General features: G+C 36.3%; 1 protein-coding gene across 3 annotated transcripts in view; it reads right to left on the bottom strand.

The window, feature by feature from the left end:
• Nucleotides 1–1,405: 1,405 nt before the first annotated feature.
• prkcg (protein kinase C, gamma) overlaps nt 1,406–13,282 on the bottom strand; it is a 35,253-nt gene continuing 23,376 nt past the window's right edge. For 2 of the 3 annotated variants that reach the window (XM_048152119.1, XM_048152120.1), the window contains 8 exons: nt 10,470–10,643; nt 6,724–6,815; nt 6,520–6,582; nt 6,286–6,424; nt 4,437–4,517; nt 4,228–4,335; nt 3,901–4,041; nt 1,406–2,688 (listed from right to left, as the gene is read on the bottom strand). In XM_048152119.1, coding sequence (XP_048008076.1) covers nt 2,527–2,688; nt 3,901–4,041; nt 4,228–4,335; nt 4,437–4,517; nt 6,286–6,424; nt 6,520–6,582; nt 6,724–6,815; nt 10,470–10,643 — 960 coding nt within the window. In that variant the 3' untranslated portion in view covers nt 1,406–2,526. Of the gene's footprint in view, nt 2,689–3,900; nt 4,042–4,227; nt 4,336–4,436; nt 4,518–6,070; nt 6,425–6,519; nt 6,583–6,723; nt 6,816–10,469; nt 10,644–13,282 lie in introns of those variants that run through there. The other variant, XR_007178957.1, reaches the window with a different exon arrangement.

Below are 13,282 nucleotides of genomic sequence, written 5' to 3'. Positions count from 1 at the left end.
ACACGAAACAACTCAATACAAAATTATTGTGCAATGGTTCTATCTATCTATCTATCTATCTATCTATCTATCTATCTATCTATCTATCTATCTATCTATCTATCTATCTATCTATCTATCTATCTATCTATCTGTGCATTTAAACAAATCATTTTTGATACTGAGGTTTAACTGTTTATTGTGATTGGAAACACACATGGACATCGTAAACAGTGTAATTACATAAATACATGGAATTTTCACTAATCAGTACATTAATATTTAAGCATTTTTTTAATCCAGTGTTTGTTTGCGTAGATCTACTTTGCTACAGAGTTTAGTTCTGACCCCAAATCAAACACCGCTGCTAAGTGGTTGGGTTCAACAGAAAGTTACAGGCAGGTGTGAAGTAAATGGAACTACATCTGCAGAAATCAGGCAGTAATCAGTAAATTTTGCCTTGTTACAAATTCCAGGAATAATGGACTTAAATTAGTAATTTACTAATGTTTAATTAGTAAATTAATTTCAATTATCTTCATCCTACCTTCACACATCTGCTTTCACCTAACCTGTCACTACTCCTGCCCTTTCTTTCCCACATCCTACTTTTCTGTTGGCAGTTTTTTTGACGTCAGTGCAATGTTCAAGTTGTTTAGTTGGGCAGTTTGGGCACAGTGTGCAGCCTCAGGTCTTTCCAGGTCAGACATCATGAATTTCACTATGCAGGACATGCTGATCTCTGAGACCTCATAGTGTCTAAATAACCATATTCATATAGTACCCACTTCAGCCAAATAAGCACAACACCAATTAATTTATCCGTAAAAACGAGAATTCAAAGGCTGATATGAGACCAATTTGGCAATAATAATAAGTAATACTTAAGGGGGTTAGTTCACACAAAAATGAAAATTTTGTCATTAATTACTCACCTTCATGTCGTTCTAAACCCGTAAGATCTTCGTTCATCTTCAGAACACAAATTAAGATATTTTTGATAAATTCTGATGGCTCAGTGAGGCCTGCATTGAGAGCAAATTAATTTACACTTTCAATGCCCAGAAAGGTACTAGAGTTATATTTAAAACAGTTCATGTAACAATGTGATTTCAGTAAATGAGGCTTCATTATGTCATAAGTGTTTCGAAATTTCAAAGGTTCACGTGACTTTGGCAGTTTGATACGCGCTACGAACCACTGATTCGAAACAAAAGATTCGCAAAGCTTCATGAAGCAGTTTTGAAATCGGCCATCACTATATATTGTTGAATTAAGTCGTTATTTTGTCGCTTCATAACATTAAGGTTGAATCACTGTACTCACATGAACTGTTTTAAATATGTCTTTAGTAGCTTTCTGGGCATTGAAAGTGTAAATTAACTTGCTGGCAATGGATTTCATCAAAAATATCTTAATTTGTGTTCCGAAGATGAGCGTGGAACGGCATGAGGGTGAGTAATTAATGACAGAAATGTCATTTTTGGGTGAACTAACCCTTTAAGTTTAATAATACTATGCACTGTAAATAAATAAATATTTGGTTGATAACAGTTGGGGCAGCTTTTTCTTGACAACATTATGATGACATGGTCATTTTTTATTTTATGCTGATGTAAAAATGATGTTCATAGAAAATTTCTATTATTTATTTTGAATAAACATTAACATGTATACTTTATAATACACTGCACACTTTATATAGATATGCATATAAATATATGGAATAAATCATAAATATCTAAATGAGCATTTTTAATAAAGTCATTTGTTTCAATAACATGGGAACAAGGATCCCAATAACTTATTTTTGTAAAATACTAAGATGATGCCAACATTTATAATCTGTATAGAATCATATTTGGATTGAATTCTGATGCATCTACATATACAGTAACATTCATGTCACAAACAAGTAGTTTATATGCTGAAGCATTAATCATTTTTTGCATCTAGCTGTCATGTGTGTGACTTCTAAATCATAATACTGAGCTTCTATACCAGTTGTCAGATGCTAAAAGGATGACCAGTGTTTGCTCACTTGTCTACACTTATTTGGTTAACTAAACCAAACCAGAGCAAACAGAATCTCACACAAAGACTGAATTTGATCGGAGATTAAATAATCAGCTTGAAGTGAACTTTAAAACATGGGGGAAATCATGTTCATGCTGGTTTCTATGGTGCAGTCAGTTATAATTAGGTCATGGCAACTACTAGTAGCATCCAAAAGGATATCCAATAAGATCCTATTGTCCAATGAGATAATGGCATGAATGCATGACCCTTAAATAATTCAGGCTGATGCTCTCAGAGTGGACTGGCTAAATATTATTAATGCTTAGTTTTTTTTTTTACTGTAAAGATCATTAAAATCAGTGTAGTGTTGTTTTAGAAGGTAATGTTTGGTCTAATTGAGACAGACTCCTATTGTAAGCAAGCTAAAGCCAGATTACACAATGATTTTTTTTGGTAACTGTAGTTTAAATCATAAACAGGAGCAGAAAAAAAACACAAGATGGTCGGTGAGGATCGATTAAGGTTTTCTCAGACAGCTGTGAGGGGTGAGGGCGGAAATTCCGGGTTTATGTAGGAGAAGCCTTGGAATTCCTCTTGACTTATGGCAGCGAGAACATCCGGGTCAGAGGGCGTGAGGGCAGAGGGGGCGGATGTGAAAAACTTATCAAAGTTCTCTCCTTTTTTGCCTCCCTGTGAGAATGAAACACACACACACACACAAAATCAATTGGGTTAAGTTTATATCTATTAAATATCAAGCAGACTGAGTGGATGCTGTTGACGTTAGTCCAGCGCTGTGAACTCAGAGCACTTATTTGCTGTGCTCACATACGTTCACACAGCATAATAATAACCGCATAGATTAGCATGAGTAATATGGGCAAAGAGCTACAGGCAATGAGGGTCAGGCTTATTTTGGTTCTGCCATCTTCATAAGAAAAAAATAACACTAGTAAATACGAAAGCACACATACACAGATGCATGCTGAAAATAATAAGGAAGAGCAGGCAGAGCACATTAATACATTTCCAGTTATATGGTTACTGGTTTAAAATAGCAAAAAATAAACTGGCACACATACACAATTACACAAACTTTTTAAGAAAATTAGGACATCGCACAACTTCTATTGTTTCTTATAATTAATGAATTATAATTAATAATATTTTAATTATAATTACTACAGACAAGCAAATTCTATACCCCTAAAAATTATTTGCCGTAAAAATATATAAATGTATATAATAGATAAATATATAAAAAATATAATAAATATATAAAATATATTACTATATAATTACTATATATATATATATATATATATATATATATATATATATATATATATATATATATATATAAAATTATTCCACTAAAGAAAACATATTTTCAGCTAAAAAAATAATCCATCCATCCACACTGTAAAACGGATAATGTACTGACGGAAAATTACCAGGACATTATCCAGTAATTTTACAGACATTTCCGTTAACAGGTAAAACACCTGTAAAAATTAAATACAGAAAATTCCGTCAAATTAATACAGTACATTATGCCCTATTTTTTACGGATTTTTTTATAGTGTGCATCCATCCATCCTTAATTTATGAATAAATCCCCATAAATCCCTCCAAAGGGAAGTTTTGATAACCTTAGATAATGAAAATAGAAATCGAACCCATGTACACATTTGTTTTTTCTAACATTTACTTCTATTGTTTTTATTTAGCTAATGATTTCTACCCCTAAACCTGACCATCACAAAAAGCTTTTTGCATTTTTCCATATTCATTAGGACATAATTTAGCATGTTTATTAGCCCATAAGTTTTTTGTGGGGACATTTATGGGGCAAACCCTGACCCACACACAGAGACAAGTGTTGCGATAGTTGATACTGACACTTCTGGGTTTGAAGGGAGGCTGTATCTCCAGTCTCTCCAGCCGGTCCCAGTCTATCCAGCGGAAAAAAGGATGCTCCCGCAGCTCTCTCTCTGCATCCTCTCCTCCACCCAGACGCTTAGCAGGGTTCTTGGTGAGGAGCTGGGGGAGAAACAGATGGAGAATTTAAGTAAGAAAAACAAAAAGGATGGAAATACACTTGTCGTCTAATTTAAGTCACATTTTTTGGAGGTAACGTTAGTATTAAAGATGGAATAGATTGTTCTTTGCGTGCACTGTGAGCCAAGTAAGTAGGCAGCAGAGATGAAAGAACAGGAAGTAGATTACCCCTTTGCAGATGGCCACAGCCTCCCGAGAGAGACTCTTAGGATATGAAACGCTCTGTTCCATGATGGACTGAAACAGCTCCTCCTCATCTATGCCATCAAAAGGAGGCTGATGAAAATAGTGAGACAGAGGGAGAGGGTGCCGGGGATGAAGATCTATTGAGGAAAGGACAAAATTAAAGCTCAAGGAAGAAGAGGATGAAGAATTACCTGCCCAGCCAGCATCTCATAAAGGAGGACTCCATATGACCACCAGTCCACTGCTTTACCATACGGCTGATAAGCCACAATCTGAAAACAATACAATTTTTTAGTCTAGATTTATCAAAATGTTAATTGAGAATGGCTTTTGAATTCCAGCTGAACTCAAACAGCTGATGTAGAATTCTCATTTGAATTAAAATGAGATTCAGTATATAACTGTATAAGTGTAGTATGAATTACCAATAAACATGCTATCTTGTACAAATTATATGTGGTATTTCTCAAAACATTAGATGATATTAAAATGTGATCAAATTTATATTTGTATTCTAAATTGATATTTATCTAAAATATGTAATATCATTAAAATGTGTAATTTTTTGAAATTAATAAAATAAAACTACACTACAATTCAAAAGGTTGGAGTCAATAACATTTTTCTGAACAAGGATTCATTAAATTGATCAAAAGACTGACAATAAAGACATTTAAAATGTTACAAAAGATTCATATATTTTAAATAAAAGCTGTTTTGAATGTTCTATTCATCCAAGAAACCTGAAAAAATGTATCATGGTTTCCACAAAAATATTAAGCAGCACAACTTCAATATAGATGATAATAATAAGAAATCACTAAATCAGCATATTAAATGATTTCTGAAGGATCATGTGACACTGAAGATTGGAGTAATGATGCTGAAAATTCAGCTTTGACATCTAAGGAATAAATTACATTTTAAAACATACTAAAATAGTAATAAATCATAATAATATTTCACAATACTACCATTTTTTATTTATTTATTTTTTTTAAATAAATTCAGTGAGCATCAGAGTCTTCCAAAAACATTTTAAAATCGCCACAACCCCAAACTTTTGAATGGTAGTGTAAGTATTTCATTATACATCATTTTAATATTACATATTTAATAAATGATACTTGACAGAATACTCTTTAAAATGGAGCCAAACAAAAAAGCAGGATGGCAAGATGAAAACGCACTAGGTAAGTTCTGGTAATTTTGTTCCTCTGCTGTCTGATTGTGTTGAATTTTTTTGAATTGCAATTCAGTAAATTCTACTTCCCATCATTGCAATTAAAATTCCAATTCAACATCCCGTGGAACATGACCAGTTGAACTCACATTCCAACTTATAAACTGAAAAAGAGCCGAAACATAAATTCTGAAGTTTGCCCATCCCTGCTAAATGCTTCATAAATCCATAATGTTATATTCTCAAAATCATATCAATTAGAAATATCCCCCTTACAGAGTTGCTAATACAGGCCTCTCAATGTGCAGATAAGCTCATGAAAATCATATTAAAGATAATTACACAATAAATATGCTAGTGTCTCTGTGTCAGCCGTGAGTGTGTGTCACAGCGTGAGAAAGAGAGATTAATTTCCTTGCCTGCAGGGACACATATTGCATCTTTTCAAAATGACAGGGACACAAAGATCAATGGCTTTTTCTTTTCTTTTTTTTCTTTTTTACATAATGTGATCAATGTGAGCCAGTTTAACTGCTGGGTTAATACAGTACTGACGCATACTGGACTTCGGTAGACCCACATTCGCACTTATCGCCTTTACATCAAACAGCAAAACACAAACATTAACGATTTAGCACATACATCACTCGAGTGGGATGTCCATCATGTCGCCGTGTAGTAAACACCGCAGTGAACCTAAATGAAATCACACACAGAGACACGCAAAAGCACACATACGGGCAGACATGTGCTGACTGCGCACATCCACTGAGTGTTAATGTAAACAGAGCCAAGGTCATGAAGAAGAGAAGATGAATCAGACGACAGGAGAAAGATGGAGACGGACAAAGGGGAACCTCAGGTGCGATGTAATCGGGTGTGCCACAGAAGGTGCGAGTGGTGTCCCCTTCCATCATGCCTTCCCTACACATCCCAAAGTCTGCTATCTTTATGTGTCCCTCACTGTCCAACAGGACATTGTCCAGCTTTAGATCTCTGCGGATCAGAGAGAGAAAGAGAAAGCGAGAGAATATTAAACGACTGTAACATATGGTGCGCTTGTGTAAAGAGATTCTCATCATGTCTCGTACCTGTATATGATGCCTTTGTTGTGCAGGAAGAACAGACCCACCGCTATCTCGGCTGCATAGAACCTGCCAACATGAAAATCTCTCATTAACTCCATTAAACACACATTCTGCAGAATGACAGAATGATGCTGAACAGGTGAATAAACAGAGAAAAAGCAAGCAGGATTAAGATAAAAAGTTAAAGAAGAGGAGTGCCGAACTTACGCTGCATGTGGTTCTTTAAACTTGCCAACGATTTGGATGTGAAACATAAGATCACCACCATTCACATATTCCATGACGTAATACAGACGATCCTACAACACAAAACTGATTATTAATAATCAGCAGATATGCAGCTTCACAATACTAATAGGAACTAAAAATGAATCATCAATCAATTCACTTGTTCTCATGCTATACAAGTAAATAATGCAGCAAATGCCACAGCAGATTAGCAATCAAATCAAATTAAAAGATAATAAATACATGAATATGAACACAATTAAGACCTTGTGATCACACAATGGCTAATATAATATCATAATTTAGTGAAAATGTATTTACATTAAATATATGTGTAAAGTATCTGGTAAAAATATGTCGTTTTTACATTTAGTTGAACTTAAAGCATTAGAAAGAATAAACAAAACTTTCTTTCTAGCTTATGAAAGGCTGATGAAATTGTCTATTGAAACAAGTGTACCTGATTATATATACACACACATGCAGCACAACCGTTTTCAACATTGATAATAATAAGAAATGTTGCTTGAGCACCAAATCAGCATATTAGAATTATTTCTGGAGGATCATGTGACACTTAAAAGGTTTAGTTCACCCAAAAATGAAAATTCAATCATTAATTTCTCACCCTTCATGTCGTTCCACACCCATAAGACCTTCGTTCATCTTCAGAACACAAATTAAGATATTTTTGATAAAAACCAATGGCTCAGTGAGGCCTCCATTGCCAGCAAGATAATTAACACTTTCAGATGCCCAGAAAGCTACTAAAAACATATTTAAAACAGTTCATGTGACTACAATGGTTCAACCTTAATATTATAAAGTGACAAGAATACTTTTTGTGTGCCAAAAAACAAAACAAAATAACGACTTTCCAACAATATCTAGTGATGGGCGATTTCAAAACACCGCTTCATGAAGTTTCGAAGCTTTACGGATCTTTTGTTTCGAATTAGTGGTTCGGAGCGCATATCAAACTGCCAAAGTCACGTGATTTCATTAAACAAGGGTTTGTTACATCATAAGCGTTTCGAAATTTCAATGGTTCACCACTGGGGGGCGTGACTTTTGCAGTATGATACATGCTCTGAACCACTGATTCAAAACAAAAGATTCGTAAAGCTTTATGAAGCAGTGTTTTGAAATCGCCCATCACTATTGTTGAATAAAGTCGTTATTTTGTTTTTTTGGTGCACAAAAGTATTCTCGTTACTTCATAACATTAAGGTTGAACCATTGTAGTCACATGAACTGTTTTAAATATGTCTTTAGTAGCTTTCTGGGCATCTGAAAGTTGAAAAATATCTTAATTTGTGTTCCGAAGATGAACGAAGGTCTTACGGGTGTGGAACGACATGAGGGTGAGTAATTCATGACAGAATTTTCATTTTTGGGTCAACTAACCTTTTAAGATGCTGAAGATTCAGCTTTACCATCACAGGAATAAATTACATTTAAAAATATATTAAAATGGAAAAAACATTAAATTCTAATAACATTTCACAGTATTACTGTTTTACTGTACTGTTGATCAAATAAATGCAGCCTTGGTGAGTATAAGAGGCTTCGTTCAAAAACATAAAAAAATAAATAATACTAATTGTACTTTACACACCCTGAATTACACAAACTTTGTTGTAAGTTGTAAGACCAGCAAGTTTTCTCTGTTGCTTCAGTATTTGTCACCTACAGCCAAGACAAGATAACAGCCCACTTTATCTACAGAGGCATCTGACTACAGCATCTGCTGTCTGTAGGACTTGAACTTCTGATCAGTGGGATGCTGCATTTTTCCACTGGGCAACTGATTGCTTTGACTCTATTTTTCTATTTCATGTACTTGATACAATGAGACACAGTTTAAATACACAAAGAGGTCATTACTAAACAGTCACATTGAGTGTTTGTTACAAATTCAATCGACGGGGGAAAAAACAAGCGATTTACCAAGAGTAATTCAAACCTTCACAAACCATTAAAGCCGGACATAAACACACACACTCACTCCTCTTTTTCTCTCTTTCAGTACAGCAGCTGCCAATGTATTTCATTAGGCTGATTGCCACTTTGCAATACGTGTCTGCTGAAAGAGGTCAGACAATTAGCACTATGAAAAGTCATTTTTCAAAGCAAAATGAGACAACTAACATCGCAAAAAGGCTCTCCAGATTCATTAGCTAGAAAAATTATTTATCACGTCAAAGTGAATTGTGGCAAAATGATCAACGAATCACCTTTTATTATGCAGGTTGTTCCAGGTTGCCAGTTTAGGACTCACATGACAGCATTCCAAGAATATAATTAATACATTGTCAATAGCTTCTGCTATTTTGTTCATCCATTGTTCATGCTGACGTTTTATAAACACTGTTAGTCAAATTGTAACAACAATCTGTTCTTGTTACTCCTCTCCCTCTCAGGACTGCTAACAGCCTTGTTCAGGGCAAATTAATGTAATATTTTGGTGCCTATCTAGGCCAATGCAAACAACCATTTAATGAGGTAAAAGAAGAATAGTAACCACGACGCATTCATTTTTACTATGATTAAACAGCTTTAGTCCATAGATAACACAATCATTAATCTGCTGTAGGAAACTCAAGGTGCAGTAATTTTTTTCCCCATTTAAAAAAAAACAAAACATTTTGCACGTATAGAAATAAATATTACTTTTGAAGAATATTTAAAATGATGAACACTCACATGTGGGGAAGAAAACAGGCATATCAACAGCCTAATAAAAGCCATTTCTTTTACATGGAGTGGGTGGACTCATGGGGGCGACCATTTTGAGTCACATGACCAGTTGAATATTTAGGTGTGCTCACCACATGTAATTATTGTAGTTACCAGATGACAACACGTACATTCTACTTGTGGATGTTCATGTTCTCGGACTCAGAATTATACGTTTTTACGGCAACACTATTAACTCCAAAATTAACTGTATAATTTGAGTAATCAATAGACAAAACCACAATTTATCTAAATCGGTGTTAACATAAAACTGTATTGTATGTCTTCTGTTTATAATGAATCTTGCATTATTAACACATTAACAATAATGTCAATTATAGTAATAATTAAACAGAAATATTATGTGGCAACAACGTAGCTGCATTTTACTGCTGAAGCCACCACCATTTTGAATGTTTCCACATGATGTTGCAGTTTACAAATTGTAATTCAGAGTTTTATAAGGACGTGAATGCTTTTCGCAAGGAATATCTTAATTACGGTAATTCCAAAATGCAGTGAATGTCATGCTTTGCTTTATCTTGGTAACTCCCCTGTTATTAGACACTTTCACATGCAGAATGGCATCAGTACCTGAAAACTTCAGTGTGATGGTGGTGCATCCGCTCCACTAGGTGTCAGTATACTATCAACCAGCACAAAACAAACAAAAAATTACTGCATTCATCTTTAAAAATAGCTAGTCGTTGCCCTGGGAGGCCACGTGTGGACATGAAGGACCCACAAAATGTCAGTACTCATGTTCCAGCTGTGCAAGGCCAAAAAAGTAATTTAAAAATCGCCCTGAAGGTGAAGAGCACATCTGTTCCATCACTAAGGGACGAATGACATTTCAGCCCATATATATTTCATAATTTACAAATGTGCATGCATATGCATGTATAAACCTCATTCCCAGGCTCCCACTTTCTATAAATCATTAACCATTCACACAAGCTCTCACACACAACGATGAACACACAGACCTCGGTCTGAAAGGCGCAGTAGAGGGCTGTCAGGAAGTGAGGTCGCCCAGCGAGGCCCAGCACTCTTCTCTCCACCATGGCGCTCTCCGTGTCCTCATCCTGAAACAGCACATCTTTCTTCAACACCTTCACCGCAAACAAGCGCTCACTGCCCCTCTCCTCCGCCAACAGGACCTGCGGGATGACAAGGAAACCTCACGTTAACATTTCTTGAACATTAATAATTGAGAGTTCATCATCTCAGCACACATTCCTCCAGCAGCAACTCAATTAAGCAAACACAAAATGACTGCAGAAAACATCATTCAAAGTGAGTTTAACATGCATAAGGGAACATTACCTCAAATCAAACAAAAAAAAAATGAACAGAAATTCTTTCATTTCATTTACTCGTATGATCCTGTTCTCTTCGTGTCTTTTTCCCCATGCTTTGTGTCATTTTTCTATCTTTGGGTCCCAGGTTTCTCTCCTCTGCGCTTCTCTTTAATCTCTTCTCTCGTTTTTATCCTTTCTTTAGCACAGTTCTGCGCCCTGGAGGATGTGCTGTCTACTGAGTATAACCCTGGCCTCTTATATAACCAAATATCTTGTGAGCACACACACACTCACACACATAAGTGTACGCACATGTGTATGCAGACCAGAAACACATGTACACATCATCTACTCTAAAAATTTTAATATAAATGAGCACAACCACAAGGGCAAACAAACATTCCTCCACACGCTCAAACAAAAGAGTGCAAAATGCACACACACACTCCCATGTCATTCTTCCTCAGGGATCAGACAGCTCAGAGTCCTTCACTTGTGTGCTCTGCACTGACACACGACAACAGAATTTAGATTATGTTCAGCACAGACAGAGGAACAGTGCTTTGTTCGACCAAAACAAGGCATTTCGCTCTGAAATATTCCAACATCCCCTGGGTTGCTTGTGAACACGCAACCCCACCAGGTTTTTCTCACAAATTGCACTTTATTTATCACTTAACGGGATTGGCCGAACACAGAAATGACCATGTGCCTATGTATCTACAGGTATTTTAAGGTGAATGAGGTACGAATCTCACTGGGCCTTGAGTTAGAGCTTTTGCTTCCTGGAGGAAGTGAGGCAGAGCCACAGCTGCAAATTTTAGATAGGGAAATCAGCCCCCTCCTTTGCAGCTGGGACCAGAAAAGCTAACGTTTCCCCTTCTGCCTGAATTAGCAGCAGCAGCCCAGGAACGAATGAGACAAGGGCCTAATTCAGTTCCAAGGACGCCGTACCCTTCACACTCCTTATTGCATCTGCAGAGAACATAGAAGTAGAAGTGTTTGTTGATGGGTGAGTGCAGTCTCAAGTAGCCTGACTTTCCGCATAAAAATCTGGTCTGCTTTGCAGCCGATTCTGTCCCAAAACCACCTACTTAGACTGAAGCCCAAAGTATACTTCAGTTTTGATGCACAAAACTTTAGTTTTTACAGTTAAAGCCTTTCAAAGTATATGACATTTGGAACAAAGGCGCTTGAAACGTGCTAGAAAGCTTCATCCTTATCCAGTGTTTGCACTATTTCTCTCCAGAAGTGAGAAAATGTCTTTGTACTCATTTAAACTAGAGTAGCTGGTTATCTCTTAATTGCCTCACACAGGCTCTTGTCAATGCAGCTGTCTATAGAGTGCCTCAGGGATGACGCATTTTTGTAGGCAAAACCCGGAAGCGAGTTAGCATTTTAGGACTTCCGGTTCCAACGCCCTAAAGTCTATGGGTTTTTTGAATGGGTTTTTGCTAAATCGCCTGAAATAAGGTCTGTGGTTAACAAAGCCTCTAAATACTTTCACATTTTGATCTATGACATAAAACACACCAGTTATAACCCACTTGTGATTTTTAAAACTTTTACTGTGTCTTAAAATCGGCGGTTGCTAACAAATTGCTAAAAGGGACTACTTCCTTTGACGGGGACTTTAGACGTCATCATTAAAAACGGGACATTTGGACAGCATTTCTCATGAAAAAGTGGATAAGTATTCATAACAGCACAGATCATAATCAGCGAGCATGTTTTTAAATAAAGTTGTTTTTTAAATACAGTTTGAGGAAGTTTGGTGGTGACGTTGATCCGCGACCATGGTGTGCTGTAGTCCGTTTATAGCCTACTGTTAGCCTTTTTATATCTGACCACTTTATTTAGGCTTCAAAATCTATAAATGTTGTGTTCACTTGTAAAGATTATCTTGATAGACAAAACGTGTAAGTGTCATAACCCTTTGTTAAACACAGAGCTTATTTTCTGCGATTTTCCAAAAGTCTATGGGAAAAAGCATAGGCTTTTAATCGAGGGAACCCGTGCGCCGCTAACTTCCAGGTTGGCCTACAAAAACACGTCATCCCTGGGGTACTCTATTGTGGTTGCCATCTCCAGTAGTTTGTGGTTGCTGTTGCTCTGTCTCTTCCGTTTCATTTTCAAAACCAAAACAATGGGCCGGGCCAGTGCTGCCACCTTGAGGACAAACTAATTAGCGCAAAAAAATTGCATGTGCGAACTGAGAATACAGAGGCTGCGTTCCAGTTCGTTTTTTTATGCCCTTCCCTCGCTAACTTCCCTCAGTCTCGTTGACTTGGATGTACGTCATTGCTTATGTTGCATGAGTGCCCACTACTGGCGGAACCCTTGCAATGTGCTGAACTGGAACTTCCTAAGCCCTTGATCACTTGAAATCTGCTATGGAGCTGATTTATTATTTACATTTTCTCGCATTACGAAACTGTTTAATGCAGCATTCTGTATGTATATATGTGTGTTTGGGTTGTTAAAAAAATATTTAATCT

Source organism: Megalobrama amblycephala, linkage group LG13 (genome assembly GCF_018812025.1).
Source record: "Megalobrama amblycephala isolate DHTTF-2021 linkage group LG13, ASM1881202v1, whole genome shotgun sequence".
NCBI classification, from domain to species: domain Eukaryota; kingdom Metazoa; phylum Chordata; class Actinopteri; order Cypriniformes; family Xenocyprididae; genus Megalobrama; species Megalobrama amblycephala.
This window is presented reverse-complemented; position numbering and strand designations above follow the sequence as displayed.